We start from the raw sequence: 20,471 nt of genomic DNA, 5'->3' as shown, positions 1-20,471 counted from the left end.
TTCATTACTGAATGAATGACCTCTATGGACCAACTCCTCCTCCCCAGGATCCATCCAGTGAGTGGCATATCTTGGAAATAAATATGGGAAATAAGGGTGTCAGATTTATGTTGAAAAGGGTATGAGTCTATACTCATTTCTCAGTTTTCCATAAAGGGGCTGGGAAACTATGATAAAAATTATCAAAGAGTAATTCACTTCAGTTTTAGATTGCATCTTTATTTACATTGATATAAGATGCCAGATTTGTAACATCCCCAAAAGTAGCAAGTCAGATTATGAAAATGTTATCATCAAAGGAATGACCTACTGCTAGCTTTAGTTTGTTTTTCTCTTCCCTTTTTTTCTTCCTTTTCCCTTAAGCTTTGGTTTAGAAAGATTTTGCTTATTGACTGCAGAGGCACTTAACCACCGAGCCACATCCCCAGTCCTTCTTACATTTTATTTAGAGACAGGGTTTCACTGAGTTGCTCAGGGTCTCACTAAATTGCTGAGGCTGACTTTGAATTCGTGATCCTCCTGCCTCAGTCTCCTGAGCTACTGGGATTATAGGTGTGCACCACAGTGCCCAGTTGAATTGTTTCTTTATGTTACCTTATCCAGGTTAAAGACCTGAAACTTGATCTCTAGAATGTCCACACAGAAAAGGAACAAGATTTGAATGCAGGGTTGCCCCCACTACTCCACAGAAAATGTGAAAGTAATAATCTGCATATAATGGAAAGATCATGGTGTAACTTTGTTTCCTCAATCAATTCTTGACATGATTCCCTGCAAATGGACTATATCCATTAACTTCTACATAATTTAATTATCAGCATCTGCAAAACATCTCCAGGACTTGGAAAACTTTTGATCTTGAACTATTAATGCCCCCCACCATTTTTTTCCATACTGAGGATTGACCCCAGGGGTGCTTTCCTCCTGAGCTACAGCCCCACCCTTTTTATTTTTTGAGCTGGTTTTGCTAAATTGTAGAGACTGGTCTTGAATTTGCCCAGCCTCCCTAGTTGCTGGGATCACAGGCCATGCCCACCACACCCAGCATGCTTCCAGTTTTTTCATAACCCAAAACTACATCTTCTTAGGAAAGATCTTTCTTAGAAACAAAATAAAACATCTTTTTCCCCCCATCTTTCCTATAGATATCAGTAGATAATTTCAGAAAAGTTATATGATCTAAAATAACCTGCCCTTTTTCTATCTTGATTTATTTAGACAGACATGCTCACTGTGATGTGAAACCTAATGAAATTCAGAATCAAATAAATCAATTTATTTTTTTACTGGTTAGTAATTCATAAGAATAGGAAAAGACTGATTTAAAAACTGATTCAGAGAAAAGGTGGGGGACCCAGGGATCTATGAAAATCAAAGGGAGATCAGTAGAGGAAAGAGATATGGGGATAGAAGAAGAGGGAGGAGAGAAATGCTGGGGAGTGATATTGGCCAAATTATAGTATATTGTGTACATTCATGAATAAGTAACAATAAATCCCATTATTATTATATATAACTATAATGCACTGATTTAAAAAATGTGGAAAAATAAATAAATATTGAGAAAAATAAAAAGGCTAATTCAGTGACTATTATCAAAAACAAAAAATAACAAAGGCTGGTGAAAATATGAGGAAAAGGGACATTTACACTGTTGGTGGGAGTGTAAACTAGTATAGCCACTATGGAGAATAGTATGGAGGTTTCTCAATAAATAAAATTAGATCTACCGTAAGATCCAGCAATCCCACTCCTTGGTATTTACCCAAAGGAAATGAAGTCTGCAAACAAAAGAGATACCTGTACCTTCATGGTCATTGCAGCACACTGGTCCCAATGGTCAGGTTATGGAATCAGCCTAGGTGCCCATCAACAGATAAATGGATAAACAAAATGTGGTATACATGCACTGGAGTATTATTAGCAATAAAGAAGGACAAAATCATGTGATTTGCAGGAAAATGGATGGAACTAGAAGTCATCATGTGACATGAAATAAGCCAGACACAGAAAGAAAAGTATCAAATATTCTCTCTCATACATGGAAACCAGGAAATAATGCCCTGAAAGTAGACAAGGGACTATTAGGGAAGTGGAAGTGGGGAGGGAGATGGGAGGGGAAAAGGAAGAGGGAAGGTGGATGTGATCAAAGGATAATATATGGATGTATGGAAGTATCACTTTGAAATATTAATTTGTACAATGACTATGTATTAGTAATTATAATAAAGAATAAAATAAAAAATGAATTCAGGCCTGGGAATATAGTTCAGTGGTAGAGCACTTGCCTAGCATGTGTGAGGCCCTGAGTTGAATTCCCAACACTAAAAAAACAAATATATAAAAATTCAAAAATAACAATGACTTGGGAGACTGAGGCAGGAGGATCATGAATTCAAAGCCAATCTCAGCAATTTAGCAAGGCCCTAAGCAACTTAGTGAGACCCTGTCTCAAAATAAAAAATAAAAGGAAATGGGGTTGTAGCTCAATGGTAAAGCACCCCTGGGTTCATTCCAGTACCAATAAAGTAATTAATTAAAAATAAAATTATAGGGCTGGGACTGGGGCTCAGCGGTAGCGAGCTTGCCTGGAATGTGTGAGGCACTGGGTTCAATTCTCAGCACCATATATAAATAAATAAATAAAATAACTATCTATCAACGATTTAAAAATAAAATAAAATTACAACTAATTCATCTGGGGATGTAGCTCAGTGTTTTGTCTAGCATGCTCAATCCCTAGCACCACAAAAATATAATATAAATTAATAAAAATTTAACATATTCATAGAAACAGTTAACTAATTTGCAGTATTTTAAGGAAATTAATGCAAACCTTTCATACCTATTTTGAATATTTTCAACTAACAAAAATAATTATAGCTCCAAATTGGATACTTTCTGCAAAGCAATATTTAAATTAGTGTAGGCATTACTAAAAGGAAAACACTACATTCAAATACTGTGAGTTAAACACAACTTCTGAAATGAGAAAGATCTGTTAAATTTGAGTTAATTCATTACAGACATTTGAGGTGCATTTTAGTTAAATATCAAAATTGTTGCTTAAGATGTTCACTGTTAATCTCAAACCACTTGTCTAGTCCTGACATGCTTAGGAAATCTTTTTAGAATTGATCCCTGTGGAATCCTCTTGCGTTATTATCATACACCAGGATGCTTTTCTTAGTATATCCAATTTTAGCTCTCTTTACTAGAAAGAACCCTTTTTCCATCTCTATAACCCTGGGTCTTTCTCACCGGTAGAATGAATACAGTGGCTGTGCATTTGGAGAATTTGTAGACACTAGGGTTTTCTTCTCTAGCCTCCTCCTTGGTAACATAGAACTCTCAGTACCAAACATTTGAGTGGAAAAATCCCCCTAAGGCTACCTTTTCTTATGCTAATGTATTTTTCTCCACTTGCCTCAATTTGCAAAATATTACAGTTAACCCCTTAGGTGTCTTTCTTCCCACAGCCTGTGAGAAGTGTTTCCTGTTGAAGCTGCATCAGCAAGTTGCATAATATTACCTCTTCAAGACTGGAGCTGTCAGGAGGGAGAAAGGGGCATAAAGGCCTTGATATGAATGGAGCATTTGAAGTATTTGTTTTATATTCAGAGCATGGGTAGAATCAAAAGAATTCTTTTTGGAAAATCTGTATTTAAGGTATAACTACTCTGATGCATTTTTCTTATTAAAAAGTTTAAAAAAAAAGAAAGAAAAGGGAAAAAAAAGAACAATATAGAGACCATATTTCATTTTATACCACATTATAGGCGGGCTTGAATTGCAGCAGGAATGATACCCTGGTCCTCCTCCTCCTCTTCTTCTTTTCTTTCTTTCTTTTTTTTTTTTTTAATATAACTGCAGGGTTTTTAAATAATTTAAACTAATTGATCAATTTCCAGCAAATAAGCTAAAAATTGGGTTTCATGAGTTTGTTGACTATGGTCCTGGTGTTTCTGTTTTCTGTCGGGTGTTCAAATAAGGAGCAACATATTTCATCATGTTTCTAGGGTCCTTATAATGCTGTAGTTCAAAATTCTGTGCAGGTAATAAAACCTCAAACCACAGGTATCACTCTGATTTCCACTTTGAGAGACTTCAGCAGACAAACCAGTCATGCCAGCTCTGAACTGCTGACCTAAATTAAGAACTCTGAGAAAATAGGTGTTGCTTTAAATTGCTTAACTTGTAATACAGCAATTGAAAACCAATATAATCTCCATTTTATAGATGGGAAAACTGAGGAGTTCTCAAAAAAAAAACAAAAACAATAACAACCAATAGTCGACTAGCATGTGAAAGAGGTAAATAAAAAGTTTTGCAACTGGCCACTTGAGCTTGTAAGCCACATACAGCAATAGATTTGCCTGGAAAATTAATGCTAATTATCTAATTGATTCTTGAAGAAAACGCAAATTTCTGTTATGTTCTCCCTGTACTCTTTCAGGGAGACATACATTTTCCTCAGTGTTTCTATGATTCGTGATACACTGAGATTTTCTTTCAGTGAAAGACCAGAATTTATTCTGTTGAATGTATTTTGTTGGGAACTGCTATGATTTGTGATGGGTAATGAATCTTTCTGATAGTTCTTGAGCCATATTGGCTCATTATTTCTACCAGGGTCTGAAATTTGAGCAATTTCCACTATTCAAGCTACAAGAAAGCAACACCAGAGCTTCCCAAATCTCTGAGCACTCTTTGCACAGTTTCTGAAATACAATCAAGCGCCTATTTTGCATTTGTACTCTCCCTTGGAGTTTTCTAATGCATTTACCACTGTTGTTAATTGTAAGGTTAAAAAGTGAGCTTCCCCCAAGTTAATTGCCCAATTAGCTCTACCACTAGGGGTGGTAGTTCAGGCATTTAAATGCTAACAGAATGTATAAATTTCAGTGAAAAAAAAAGGTAAATAATTTTTGAATGATTTTATTGAATAACCTGGGAGTAGAATAATTGCTAATCTAATGCACACTTAAAATGTCATTTCTATCTACAATTTGGTCTCTCAGCAAAGTCACTGCATGAGAATAATGGCAATTCTGAGTCGACATCTCTCAACATTTCTGGATAATCACCTAACTCATGCGATGCACTAGGAGGTGGTAGACAGGCATAAGTAGTGCTAATATTATCAGTATAAAGTCAAATACAACAAATTTCAGAGCCAAGTTGCTCAAAGCTGGTTGGAACATGGCTTGGGACCGAATAGCATAATTGCTGACAATAGTCACACTAAGAACTTCTGCAACAACACAAAGAAACTTTCACAGTAGACTCCTATAGCACATAATTTCAGTGTAATTTTTTTTGTGCCCAAACACAGAGCGGGGACCACATAGCAGGGGTCCCCATTTTAAATGAATTATTTCTAATTTTCTCAATTAAGATTCCTTGATTTCCTAGATTCATTCCTGGGCAAAGAATAGATAGCTCCAGATTTCTGGTCTCATTTGCTCTGCATTCTATGCATTTTTGTCAGCATAGTGGAGTTACCCTGGGGGTGTTGGGTGTGAATAGTGGAAAACCATCATTGTCAGTTTATGATGATTTAAGGATTTCCCCGGTGACCTTAAAAAGACAGGATCAATGGTAGATTTAGAAAACAGATGTCCTGTTTTTTTTTTAAATACACCTGTGCTTAGATCATGCACAAATTTCAGAATTCTTTGACAACACACCTGAAAGAGCAGTGAAGTCATATCACGACTTTACTAGAATCCATTTTAAGTGAATCCTTTTTTAATTTTCTGTGTCTCCATCATTACTGAATAATATTTATTGAAAATATACAACATATGCTTAATTATTAACTTTGAGAAATTAACATTAAGAAGTTTTTTTTTTTTTAAGAAAAAGGTGATTACATTTAGATATATACTCAAGACATTTAGATATATACTTGAGACATGTCAGGCTCTAGAAAAGTTGGTAACCACCAGGAGGTATTTTTAGCTTTCCTTAATTAAAGGATAAAACCACCAGGAGGCTTCAAATAGCATTTGGTACCTTTTTCTTGTTTCTACTCACATATCCACATCTTAACAAAAGATGGGAAAATCAGAATGTGTTTCTCTTCCAATTTACCAATAATTGCCTATTAGTCATCTCAATAGAGAAAGTATTATGTTTAATTGAGAGGCCAGGTCATTTAGGGTTGAAATGCCCAGTAGAAAGTGCCTGGCTCATTCAAATACACTATTCCTCATGGAATTGCCGCAAACACAGTGCAGAGAGTGCAGATCAGTGGCTATGTTGTGAGCTACTGAAGGCACTATTCTTTTAAAACTATTAATCATATTTTATTTTTACTTTTTAAAAATTTGTTTTTGATGGGCTGGGGTTGTGGCTCAAGCAGTAGCACGCTTTCCTGGCATACGCGGAGCGCTGGGTTCGATCCTTAGCACCACATAAAAATAATAAAGATGTTGTATCCACTGAAAACTAAAAAATAAAAAATATATACATTAAAAAATTGTCTCTCTTTCTCTTTCTCTTAATTTTTTTTTTTTTGAATTTGTACATAAAATATTGCACATATTAGAGGCTGGGGTTGTGGCTCGGCAGTAGAGTGCTTGCCTCACAGGTACAAGGCCCTGGGTTCAATCCTCAGCACCACATAAAAATAAATGAATAAAATAAAGGTATAAAAAATGTTGCACATATTAATGGGGTACCTGAAATGTTCAATACCCAATTATGTAATGTTAAACTCAGATTAAACATATTTATCTCCTCAAGCATCTATCTTCTTGTTCTTCCCCCCCCCCACCCCGTCCCTTTTGTTTTGTTTTGTTTTGTGCTGGGGATTGAACTCAGGGTTGCATTACCACTGAGATACATCTGAACCCTAATTAAGACAGGGTCTTGCTAAGTTGCTGAGGCTGGCCTCCAACTTGTGATCTTTTTGCCTCCGTCTCCCAAGTCAGAGGGATTTCAGACATGCACCATAGTGCCCAGCTTATACTTCTTTGAGAAAACTTTCCAGCTCCTTTCTTCTAGATTTTTTGAAATGTGTAGCATATTATCATTATTGATAAATACCTTATTGTGCAACAGCACACCAGAACTCCTTGCTCCTATCTGGCTGTAGCTTAGTACCCATTGATCAGCCTTGGGCCATCTCTCCCTTTCCCCATTTTTCCTTGCTGCAGGTCACCACCAATCTACTCTCTACTTTTATGAGGTCAAAGTCTTGAGATTCCACATAAGAGTGGGAGCTTGTCTTTCTGTGCCTGGCTCATTTGAATTCACTATTCCTCATGGAGTCGCCCCAAACACCGTGGAGAGAGTGCAGATCAGCAAGACCCAACCACCTTGCTATTTCCACGGCCTGTTAGAGAAAGAAAACATCAAACCTAAAATTTATTTTCAGGAGGTTCAGTTCCAAGTAAGATTTCATAAGGATAAGACTTCCTTCAATTTATTTGAAGAATTCCATAGAGCCAAGCTTTATAAAATAGGCTAAAACATAACCCTGTGTAGAAGGAGGTTAATGGTATTAATATACTATTTTCAAAGAAGTAAAGGGTTTCTCCTCCTTCACAGATGGGCAGCATGTGGCACTCCCTAAGAGCTTCCTGGGGGGATCATGAAATGTATTATTTTATCCAGCACTTAAGGATGAAAGGTGATAATGCAATTATTTTTATATTAAACCACAACTGTTAGGATGCAAATAACTACAAGAAGAAAAGAGTGAGAACTAAACACATGCCTGTCTGGAAAAGAACATGTCTAATTTTAGAAAAGCTATTTTCTATTTTGCTTAGATAACTTGGTTAGAATGGGGAAGCATTATTATCTTTTCAAATCTTCTATATTGATAACAACATCTGGAAATTAGGATTTTTAATGAGATTCAACAATGTGGCTGTTTTTATAATTATTTAAATGAGCCAAAGGTAAATGAAAATTTGGGGGGTAGAAAAGAAACCCAGAAATTCTGAAATGTGTTTTTGGGTATTCTATATACTTAGCAACTCCACACTGTTAATGCTTCCCCCCCACCCTTAAACTTAAAAAAGGGAAGGACATTTTGGTACTGCATAAGTTAGGTTGGGACAAGGAAAAAAGGTTTTGGCTTGGTGAGACTTTACTATCATCTCTCTTGTCCCACTCCCACCTCCCTGTAAAGTACTAATGGTTATATTTGATATTTTTTTTAAAGGGTTATAAAATACTTATTAAGTAAAAAATTCAAAAATAGCTATTACCAAGCTATTTGACCATCAAATATATGAGTGGTACAATTTGTTTTAATATTATAAATGAAGTATACTGTGTGCAAACAAGGCAGAGTGGGAAACTCGGAGAAAACTAAGAGCACCATGAAGACAGACAGACATTCCTTACCAGAGAAGGCAACTAGAATTGACCTAGTCAGATACCACCTCACTTTACAGAAAACTGACAACAGACATGAACATGCTACCCAGCAGTTCCAATCTAATGTTTGGACCTTTGTCTGTTGTTTCATTTATTACATCATGTACTTCCTTGAATTCCATGTCCTGGGCTGAAATCTGGGCTATACCATTAACTAGCTGTGTGGCCTCAGGCAAAAATCTTACCTGTCCATATCTCAGTTTCCTACCTGTAAAGTAAAGATAATTCCTTATTAAATACCCAGTTACTTGTAGCTGTTTTCATATATGTATTCTCTAAGTAAATCTATCATGAGGAAAAAGTCTAAAAAACCGACAAATATTGAATGAGCTTATCCTACTGGCCTTCAAGAAATTCAATAGCTCATCAGAAATCTGTTCAAATGTCCATAAAACTGTCCCAAAGAAGCCCTCCTAGCTCATGATAGTGGAATTTGGTGCAGTTAAAAATGAAGCAGAGGGGCTGGAGATGTGGCTCAAGCGGTAGCGCGCTCGCCTGGCATGCTTGCGGCCCAGGTTCGATCCTCAGCACCACATACCAACAAAGATGTTGTGTCCGCCAAAAACTTAAAAAAATAAATAAATATTAAAAAATTCTCTCTCTCTCTCTCTCTCTCTCTCTCTCTCTCTCTCTCTCTCTCTCTCTCATCTTTTAAAAAAAATGAAGCAGAGGGCTGGGGTTGTGGCTCAGAGGTAGAGGGCTCACCTAGAAGTGTGAGGCACTGGGTTTGAACTTCAGCACCACATAAAAAGAAAATAAAGGTATTGTGTCCACCTACAACTAAAAAATAAATATTAAAAAAAATGAAGCAGAAATAACAAAACCTCAAATTTTTTTAGTTACTATATCACATGTGAATATGTTGATGGATTTTCCTGGTTCTCTTGGGATTTTTAAAAGTTACCATAATGTGCAATGAATTGGTTGTGATATATGTTAAGATTAATTGATTTAATGTTGTCTTTGGGATCACATCAATGAAGAGTTAGTACTTGAGAACAGTGTGACATCATTTCTGTGGGAAACGCAAATTACTTAAATCATTTTGTCATGAGGCCAGAGTGCAGGAGCAGAAAACAGCCATCAAGGAAGCTGCTGACTCTTTTGAGGTCTGGGTTGAAGAAAGGCCAGGGGAGCAGAATCACACCAGCCAGGAGGAGGCAGGTTGAACTCCTAGATTCTTGTGGAGGCAATGTATATAGTTTGGCAGAAACCAGATCCATTTAAACAAAAGGAATCTGCTGCTCTTAAATCTGAAATAATAACAAAAATAATGGTTCCTCAGTGATACACACATGAATTATTATGGCATCAAAACCACATAAAGTGAGGAGGAAATAGCTAAACACACACACAAAAAAAAACAAAAACAACAAAAAAATACCCAGAAGAGAAATCCAATCTTGTGGTTTTTTACTGACCTCTAAAATGTGGGAGGAATTTTTCAGGTGTCACTCAGCATGGAAGTTATTATCTTCCTGCCAAAAGCCAGATGATCTATAGAAACCCTCCTCCTGCCCCAAATAGGAGAGACAGTTCCCAGGTAGGGGGCAGCTGCCCAAAACATTTTAACCTGGAGTTTATTGAAGGTGGCTGAGCTTCCTTTGCTGCCTGTCTTAGACCTGCATCAATAAATTAAGAAAAGCAGCTGTTAGAGCTATAAAATCCAGTAGATGAAGGTCTGAGCACGAAGTGAGAGACACTGAGAAGTGTCTGTAGTCAGATCAAAACAAGAATTGACCATTTTTAATTTGCATTATGATGGGACCAGGAAGAGTGAGGGATGTAGAGATTACAGAAAGGTGAGGTACTGGAGAAAGAACTAGAAGTGGACTGGGACATTTCCTAAGTGGCACCACACTGGAGAACTGATTGGCTCCGCAGTGAGGCTAACCTAGGTTAAGACCACTACTCTGACAGCTTCTGTGTATGTGGGAGTGCGTTTGCCATGTGTGGTGTGTATATGTGTGTGTCAGTTCACGTGTCAATCATGCGCCAGGTCTAACTGGTTGGAAGTAGCTGCCTGAAGCTGTGGGTTGATAAGGAATCAAAATCTGAGTCTAGACTCAAAGAATGGTATTGTGATTTTCCTTGGATAACAACAGAGGGAAGGAAGCTCACCTTAGATATGCAGAAGATTAGCATTCCCAGGGACAAAACCAGTTTTAACCGGTAGTTAAATCGCAGATGGTTCTTTGCTAATATGAATACTCATTCTAAGTGACTATATTCATGGTCATTCTTAGAATAATTTTGTTCTCATTATAAAGCTCTATATCCAAGGATTTTTTTTTTTTTTTTTTTTTTAGAGAGAGAGAGAGAGAGAGAGAGAGAGAGAGAATTTTTCAATATTTATTTCTCAGTTCTTGGCGGACACAACATCTTTGTTTGTATGTGGTGCTGAGGATCAAACCCGGGCCGCACACATGCCAGGCGAGCACGCTACCGCTTGAGCCACATCCCCAGCCCTCCAAGGAATTCTTTAAAGTGTTCTTCAAGCTTGTTATCTGAGACAGATAGATCCTTGGAAATAATTAATGTTAAAGTGCCAAGACTGAGAAAGTGTGTAGATGCTCAGCACACTTGGGATCATCTTATACCACATGCCAAACAAGTCCAGTTTCTGAGTGTGTGAAAAGTTGGGAAAGAAAATCCCTGCATGGCTCACACTAACTGCCACAGAGATCAAGAGGATACTGTTACCAAGCCCCATTAAATGCAGTCTGAAACACTAACAAGAGAAACTGAATAAATACCTTCTTGGAAAGCTAACTTCCAGTGACCATCTCTTTTAGATTCTCAACTTGCTTTAAAAACTAAGGAATATTTGGTTGCACTTCTTTTGAGCAGAAAAATGGGTCCTTAAGTTAAAGATTAAGAAGGAGGAGAGGTCATACATGCTCAGATGGCCAGACAGGTTGCAGACTGTGTGTAAGCAGGACATCCCCAACCAAAGGGAAGCAACCAGGCAACCAGAGTTTGGGATCTCTTAGAACTGACTGCTTTGCTTTGGGGTTGTACTTTCCTTGCTGGTGGCCAGTTTGATATTTAATCAAATTTCAGAACTTTATTTTTGCCTAAGTGGAATAGCATAAAGTTTAACATTACGTTTCAGGGCATTCATTCTGTTTCAATGATACTGAGTAACATTAAACACAATTCTGGCACAGTGGCTCACACCAGTCCTTCTAACTACTCAGAAGGATCATCTGAGTGCAGGACCAGCCTAGGCAACATAAAACAGAAACAAAACAAAACAAACTAAAAATGAAAAGAAACACAAGAATTAATACAAATAACTAAAATTTAGATAGCAACCATTTGTCAGACATCAGGCTTAGTGCATTTCTGTGTTCTCATATTTAATCTTTGCAACATAATAATATTAAATACATATAGAGCTCCTTACATGCCAGGCACTATGGATCAACCTGTTTAGTGCCAATGACAGCACATTAAGGTAGATATTAAGATTTCATAATGGGAGGCCAAGGTTGTAGCTCAGTAGTAGAGCACTTGCCGAGCACTTGCCTAGCATGTGTGAGGCACTGGGTTCGAGCCTTAGCATCAAATAAACAAATACATAAACAAGCAAAGGTTAAAAAGATTTCCTAATGAAGAAACAGAATCACAGCAGAACTTAACCAAGGCCATGCACAACCAGGAATTGGTAGAACCAGGATAGGAATTCAGGTGATTCTGTGACGTGGGCCTCCCGCTGCCAGTACTGCCAGGTGCAGAGCAGGGAACAGGAATGCAGAAAGGTGAAGTCATTTGCCCAAAGTCACAGAGATAGACCCAAATCTGAGTTTCCAATTTCCAAGACTGAGTTCCAAACTATTCTCCTGCATAGACAAACTTGGGCTATTCAAAGGTCCATCTTTCTTTCTTTTCACCATGTGGGACTGCACTACATTGCCTTAAGAATTTTAAGAACTCTGGTTATTGCATAACTGGCACATTCAGTTTTCAGACAATGCAACAGGCCTACCTAGAAATAGATACCTGAATTCTCAGATTCTGGTTCCAAAATCATTTACATTCTCTTCCATTCCCAGAGGAGACGGTGGGCACATGCCTGTGTCCACATCACCTAAAGGAAATCAGACAAGGTTTCTAAATCTCATTTGACTGCATACCCCGAATTACTGACACACAGGCGTGTGCAATTCAGTGGCTTCCAAAGATCTGAGACTCCTGTTTGGGCTCTGTGGATCATGTCCAACACGTTTTCCTTCCTTGACACCACCCACTCACAGAACAGTGCTGGGATGGGGGAAGAGTGTTCGAATGCCTCCGCATCCATGTGACTCAGAATGCATCCCCAAACCAAGTCCAAATGCTTTGGGATCATCCATCGCTTCATTTTCTTCACACCTCCCCTCTCTTGTATTAAAAGGGATAAGGGGGCGTTGCGGTAGCAAGAACATTTATTCAAACAATTTATGTTTCTGCAAAACTAGAATCCCATTATTTTTTCCATAAGAGATCAAGTACCTGAAATAGCTTGTGGAAGCAAACCCAGAAAGAACTGAAGTCACAAAACAATACGCTAGGAAGAGCATAAATCTAAGGCCAGTACCTTGATATGAAAGCCGCTCTCTCGTCTGGATTTGTTGATGAAATTATAGTCTTGTATTCCCCAACCAATTCCACCGACATACTCATGTTTATATTTTGCTGGCCAGCTTCTGTTTGAGGCAGGCCTCCATAAATACTTAAGATCTCCAGTTTTTTCTAACACTGGACGCTTTTCTCCTATATAGGAAGTGTGCTGATGAACTTTAGGTAAATGATCCTTTACATAATGTGGACCTTAAAGAGACAGGAAAAGAAAAAAACACTTTAACAACATTCCTCCCACTTTATGCTAAGATACCTTTATTTTAATGGTGGAAATAATAATAGCCACTGCTTACCATGTTTGTAAGTGCTATTATAAGCCTTTTAGATGTGTTAATTCAATTAATCCTTATTAATAACCAAATGGGAGAGGTAGAATTATTTTCCTCAGATGGGAAAGTAAGGCACATAAAGACTGGTAGCTTGTCATAGCTAACAAGATCTTCATGCCCAGAGAGGCTGCCTTGAAAGTTGGGCTCTTGATAACCCCACTAACTGCTCTGTTTAATATAGACATATTTGATATACAAAAATTCCTCACACATATTCAGAGTGTAGGTCTTCATATGTTGGGGTGTTTTTCTGGATAAAATCTGAAATGAGACGATATTCCCCACATGTATTAAAAGCAATTGGAAATTGAGAAAATTACTAGATGATGATGAGCAAAGTCAGGGGTGTTTAATAAATATTGGTATTTAAAATGTCAGACAAGGAACAAAAATGAAGGATGAAAGTGAAAGTGAATGAAACAGGGGAAAATCAGACATCTGGGAAAACATCACTTAAAGGTGGTTCTTGGAGTCAATGATTTAAAAGTGATGAAGGGGAGCTTAGTCCTTCTGGAAGGATGGTACAGATGACAGAGAGACAATGGAGTCACTTGTCCAGGAACAATTTTGAAAATTCCAGAACCCAAATGGATTGTATAGGTAGGGCTGGAGGGGTGGCTCAGAGGTAGAGGGCTCACCTAGCACGTGTGAGGCACTGGGTTCGATCCGCAGCACCACATAAAAATAAAGATATTGTATCCACCTATAATTTAAAAATAAATGTAATTTTTTAAAAGATTGTATAGGTAAATCAGGGACACAAAGAAGGAATTTCTGCTTTCAATCCAAAAGTTCACCTAAGACCTTGGAGGAGAATACTGCATGGAGGTCACTGCCCAGGCTCCTGGAGGCCACATGGCTCCTTTCATTCTACTCTCAGATCAGGGAGCTGAGCATCTGCAGGGAGCACAAGAGGAGCAGGGGCTTGGATTCACTGCCCCTGCCACGTGGCCCAGGTGTCCCTGTGGGATGGTCAATGTGCTATTGAGTCTGTGATTAGAAGAGACATCTCTGCTTTCCAGGCAGGTTGCAAACGTGAGAATTGTTCAGACACATGATTTGGGCAGGTGTTTTCACAGCTTCCTAATCACCATCGCTCCCCGGGATGCACTGAGTATTCACCAAATAGCTAATTTCCCCTGATGAACACTTTGTAGCTTCAATTTTATTTGCTTCAGGTTTTCACTTAGATCTAATGGCTTGGGTGCAGAATTGTCAGAGTACAAAAAACTGTTCTCTTCATCTGTATGACTCCCATCATAGAGACATGAATGCAATCTCTTCTAAACAGGGTGAAATAATGGAAGAACTGTGTTAGTCTTGCTGGAATTTAGGTCAGAGCATTCCCACATGTTTCCTCAAATACTGATCCCATGAATATACCATGTAGGTATATGGGAAGGGAAGAGGCTCCGTAGTCAAGTACATTTGGGAACACTGCCTTTTGGATACTCCCAGCCTGCAAAAGCATATTCAGAGTTCTGAGAGTCCTGGGGTAAGCAAACCTGTTTATAATTATGCAATCTAGAGTCTCCAAATTTGATTTTAAACATTGATTTTTTTTTCTCCATCAGGTTACTTATATGCATTCTACAGACATGGAAAGATTTGGGGCAATAATGACCTTCTATATAATATTTCGGTTGTTAAAATTTTGTCACCACACACTGTTATAAAAGTGAGGGTAGGGCTGGGGTTGTGGCTCAGTGGTAGAGAATTTATTTGCCTAGCACTGGGTTTGATCCCAAGCAGCACATTAAAAAAAAAAAACCCTAAATAAACAAAATAAAGTTATTATGTCCATTTACAACTAAATAAAAAAAAAGTGAGGGTAATACCAGTGGCTCAGGAGGCTGAGGCAGGAGGATCACCTCAGCAATGGCAAGGCACTAAGCAACTCAGTGAGACCCTGTCTCTAAATAAAATACAAAATAGGGCTGGGGATGTGGCTCAGTGGGTGAGTGCCCCTGGGTTCAATCCCTGGTACCCCAAAAGAAAAAAAAGTGAGGGTAAGTGTGTATCTGTCGTTAATTCCTCATTCTGTGGACTGCCATAATTTTTTTTTTACCATAAATTTTTTAAGTCATTATTTGCCATCTGTTTGGATTCATTTGTGCTGCTATAACAAAATGTTTGAGATTGGGTAACTTATTAAGAACAGGAATTTATTTTTGCTCACAGTTCTGGAAGCTATTGAGTCCAAGTCAATGCAGGGCAAGTTTGGACTCTGGTGGGGGCCACTTTCTGATTACAAGATGGCACCTGGTTGCTGCGTCCTCACCTAGCAAGAGGCAGGAGGGCAAGCAAGCTGCACACTTCTAGGTGATGCCTCTTTCACAAGGGTCTTAATCCCATTCATGACGGAGGACCCCTCATGACCTAATGGCTCACCTCTTACTACTATCACATTGGCCATTATGTTTGAATACCTGAATTTGTATTGAATACCTGAATTTGTAAGGGACACATTTCAACCGTAGTACCAGAAACCCAAAGCACTTTGGAAAGTGCTCATGTTCTGAAATGTGTGTGTGTGTGTGTGTGTGTGTGTGTCCAGACTAAGTCAGCTCCATGGCTGACTTAGTGAAGTCATTAAACTTCACAAAGCCTCTGCCTCCTCAGATATGCTTTAGAGATGCAAAATGCAATGTGCACAGCACAGTGCTAGTTACAGTCTTCCTGGCTCACAGTCTTCCTGGGAAGACCCTGCTCTAGCCTTGTAAGCTATGTAGCTGACTCAGGTGCCTGCCTATGAAGCAGAGACATGAGTAGGCTATGGTAGGAGGTAAACCCCCACAATCACAGCTGGTCTCCTGCAGCCATACCTGGGTTTCCCTAACCAAAACATCCCCTTATCACTACCCATAGCAACACCCAAAAACACAGTGTATGGTTTGAATATAGTGTTCTCCAAAAGTCCTTGTGTTAAAGGTTTTGTCCCCAGGTGGCGCTATTGGGAAGTAATGTGGACCTTTTCGAGGTGGGACCGAGTAAGAAGACCTTATCTAGAGATCTTGAAGTTGTACCTTCAAAGGGAATTTGGGGATTCTGGTTCCTTTCCTTCCTGACTCATGACATGAGCAGTTTTCTCTGACATGTGCTCCCAACCATTGCCACCCGTCCCTCTTCAAGGGCCCAAATCAATCGGGCCACCTGGTATTGGACTGGAACTTTCAGAACTGTGTGTTAAATAAACCTTTTCTATTTTTAAGTAATTTGCCTCCAGTATTTTGTTATAGTAATATAAAGCTTACTAGTGCACATGGTTTCTCAAATAAGACAGTTCTGAAGGCATTTGGCTTTAAGTAACCCACGTTTTCATTTCTAAACCTCATTCTTCAGAGCCTAGACTTTGCTGGATTGGATTCCCTGATTAAAAGTAAATCTTCCAATTCATGCCAACTTTTGGTCTCTTTATTTTTCCCTTAACAAGTATCATCTTTGTTTAATTGACTACTGTTGCTATATCCCTCAGAATGTTTCTAGTGTTTCTTCATCCTGCAGCAAGTTTTCTTGGACATTTCATCCTCTTTTCACAAACTCAAGCCCTCATTTGCCAAGAATGAAGTTGGCTGCTCTTAGGTTAATAAAAATTAATAAATAAATCCATCCCATTTTCTATCTTCTTTGAAGTTTTCCTTCATGTCTGGGCACCAACTCTAGCAGGATGACTTTTAGCTATAATATTTAAAAGGAGCTGTTGTCATCTAATGTGGGTCATAATCCCTAACTCTTGCTCTGGTGTAGTAGCTACATTGTCACAGGGAAGGAAATGTACCATGAAACTCTGTATCATGAATTATGATTCCACATTCCTCTATTTTTGTGCCCTGGAAAAACTATGATTTTAAGGACAGTAGGCAGATCCAACTTCTACTCTCATCTCTCTTTGTCCTCAAATTACTTGCTCCCTTATCTCTGAAATGCCATCTACAGTTAGAAATGTGGCTGTGGGGTTTTCGTTTTTTGTTGTTTGTCGTGTGTGTGTGTGTGTGTGTGTGTGTGTGTGTGTGAAGATCCACATAAGAAATACATGTTGAATGGATATAGCAAATTGTTAATTGAGCAAATGAATTAGAGAATTCCATCATAAGACTGAAGATATATAAACTCATGTTGGAAAGATGTAAGTGCTGTTTTAAATATCTAATGAGCCATTTAACTTTCAGAACTGTCTTAAATTCTTCTATTCTGGACTTTAAGGTAAGACACCAAAGGGTAAAATCAGAAGAACTGCTTTTCACTATGTTCAATCATTCTTTCATTCACTCATTCATTTATAACATTAACTTTACTAAGCTATAATTCACATATCATCCATTTTTGTCCACAAAAATCATAAAGACTTTAATATTGCAATTGTGTTCTAAAATGTGTGAAGACAAACCAAGAATTACTTAACAATGAATATCATTTGATATTTCTGAAATAATAATACAAGCACTATCTGATTATATACAATCTGAAAATACTACCTCACCAGAAAACAACTAAAATGTTAATGCCAGCTACCAACCAAAATGGCTTATGAAGTAGTCAAAAGAACTTAACCACTGTGTTAGTCAACTTTCCATCACTGTGACCAAAATACCTCATACAATCTGGAGGAAGAAAGATTGGTTTTTGGCTCATGGTTTCAGAGGTTTCAGTTGATGGTTGGGGCTGGTTCCATTGCTTTGGGCCTGAGGATGAGACACAACATCCTGGTGGAAGACATAGTGGAGGAAAAGGGCTCAGCTCATGGCTGCTAGTAGGCACAGCAGGGGGTGGGAGGGAATCAGGAAGGTGGGAGGGGGCCTGGCACAAGATACAGTCCTCTAGGGCACACTGCCCATGACCTACTACATTTTCCACCACCTCCCAGTAGTCTATTCCTCTATCTATGGATTAATCTACAGATGAGGTGAAAGTCCTCATGATTCAGTGACTTCCCAAAAGCCCGACTCTGTATTAGGGACCAAACCTTCAACACAGAAGATTTTGGGGGACACTTCATATCCAAACTATAATAACAACCCTCCAGAGAGTCTGGTCCATATCCACCTAACCTTGACTTACCAAGTAACCATCAATTAAAAGTCACAAATTTAGGTGGTGCATGCCTGTAATCCCTTGGGAGGCTGAGACAGCAGGATCACAAGTTCAAAGCCAACCTCAGCAACAGTGAGGTCCTAAGCAACTCAGTGAGACCCCATCTCTAAATAAAATATAAAATAGGGCTGGAGATGTGCTCAGCGGTTGAGTGCCCCTGGGTTCAATCCCCAGTACCATAAATAAATAAATAAATAAATAATCACAAATTTATTTTAAAATTATTAAGACTTTTAAACCTTCTAGATGTGGTGTATATTTTTAAATTTGCAAAACAACATATTTCCGTAGTTCGAGGCCTGTGATTATCAACTAGGGGTGATTTTATCATTCAGTGGTCCCTAACAACAACCAAAGACATTTTGGGTTATTACAACTGGGGATGTTTGCTCCTGTGGTTCAAGGATGGTACAAAATACTCTACTACACACAGCAAAGTTTTCTTCCCTCTAACACAGAATTACCTGGCCCCAAATGCAATAGTCACAAGGTTAGGAAACTGTTTTAAATAGTCTAGAGCATGATACAACACGAAATACCATCTATCCAACTGACTGACTGCTACATGTTGGTGTCATAATATTTACCCAATGATAGCAAGAAGGCAGTATAGCTGCAACATTATATAGGCATTGAGAGAACATAGAACTAAAATAGAATCCCAACTAATTCTAACAGATCCAAACTTAAGTTGTTAACTATAAAAATAATATTGGCTGGGGCTGAGGGTGTAGCTCAGTGGTAAAGTGCTTGCCTAGCATACACTAGGCCCTGGGTTCAATCTCTAGCATTGCAAAGAAAACAGAAAACAAAGATGCATGTTTATAATACTGGTAACTTCTCAGAGTTTTTGTGGGATATTAAATTTTAAAAAAGTTTTTAAGAGCTTAGAACAGAGGCTGGAACTCAGTGGAATCACTGGCATAGTACACATTAGTGAGGAATGTGTCTTTCAATATGGAACCCAATATTAACAGAAACTAGTTTTCTTACAAAGCTAGCAATTTACTTTTGCCAGCTCCATCTTCTGGACATAAAACATTCCTGTTGCAAAACCTGCCTCTTCTAGAGCCATGCCATTAGCTTGTTGTGATTTAGAAAGTGTCTTATCTTCATCTGACAGAAGCTCCACATTCTATCTGTAAGCCCACTTGTGCTCTCAGATGAGGTAATTCTTTCTAGAGTCGAGGGGATGATTCAAGATGCTTTTCTACAAGTCCTCTTTTCAGGTGTTAATGAGAAAAGTGATTCCTGAAATCCTTCACGTGAGCCATGCTTCAGAGAGGAACTGTCCCCACTATCCTGAGACCTGCTCTTTTGAACTATAGTGGCCTCTGTCCCAAAAAAAGATGGGTACTTTATATCCTAATTCCTTTTTCTCTATAGGGAACCAAAATTCAAATGACAGGGTTTTCTCATCTGAAACCAGAGGCCAGAGGAAGTAGAGCAATTACTTTCAGTTCCTAAAAACAAAAGACCTGTCAACCCAGAATTCTATATCTAGTATTTCTTCAGGAAATTAGGGGGAAATAAAAGACATTTTCAGACAAAAAAAATTCAAATCATTTGTCACATAGTAAACTAAATGTTACAGAAGTTCTCAGAGATAAAATGTTAAAAGAAAAAAAATCTTGGGGCAGCAAGACAGCAAGAAGCAGAGAGAAGGACAAGAGAAGGACAAGAGCTCATAGTAATGTTACTTCATTCTATAATATTGCCTCATGAGGCCAATCCTACATCTCAGTGACCAAAATGAAATATACCAAGGAAATAAATCAAAAGGAATCACATAGAATGTGAAAATGGGTATTTTAGTAAATACATTTTGATAATCTGTTGACAAACAACGGCATAATTTGGCCATTGCAGATATGCAGTGCAGAACAGCTTGTCAGGGGAATCAAGCCCAGGCACGGGTCATAGGACAGTGCTGGGAATGTGGAACTATGAAATGAACTCTAATGGGCATATTTGACACATGTAGGTAGGGAGCAAGAGAGGACAATGTTAGAGACGAAATGCCTCAAG

At 38.4% G+C, this 20,471-nt stretch overlaps 1 protein-coding gene across 1 annotated transcript in view; it reads right to left on the bottom strand.

Moving 5' to 3' along the window:
* SPMIP2 (sperm microtubule inner protein 2) overlaps positions 1–20,471 on the bottom strand; it is a gene marked incomplete at both ends in the record, with an annotated part of 83,975 nt that overhangs the window by 26,612 nt on the left and 36,892 nt on the right. The window contains one exon of the mRNA XM_081304382.1: positions 12,980–13,212. Within this exon, the coding sequence (XP_081160508.1) occupies positions 12,980–13,212 (233 nt within the window). The remainder of the gene's footprint in view (positions 1–12,979; positions 13,213–20,471) is intronic.

The sequence above is a fragment of the Spermophilus citellus genome (assembly GCF_964194105.1).
Source record: "Spermophilus citellus genome assembly, chromosome: 8".
Taxonomy (NCBI): domain Eukaryota; kingdom Metazoa; phylum Chordata; class Mammalia; order Rodentia; family Sciuridae; genus Spermophilus; species Spermophilus citellus.
Note: the sequence above shows the minus strand (reverse complement) of the source record. Positions and strands in the feature narration are given on the sequence as shown.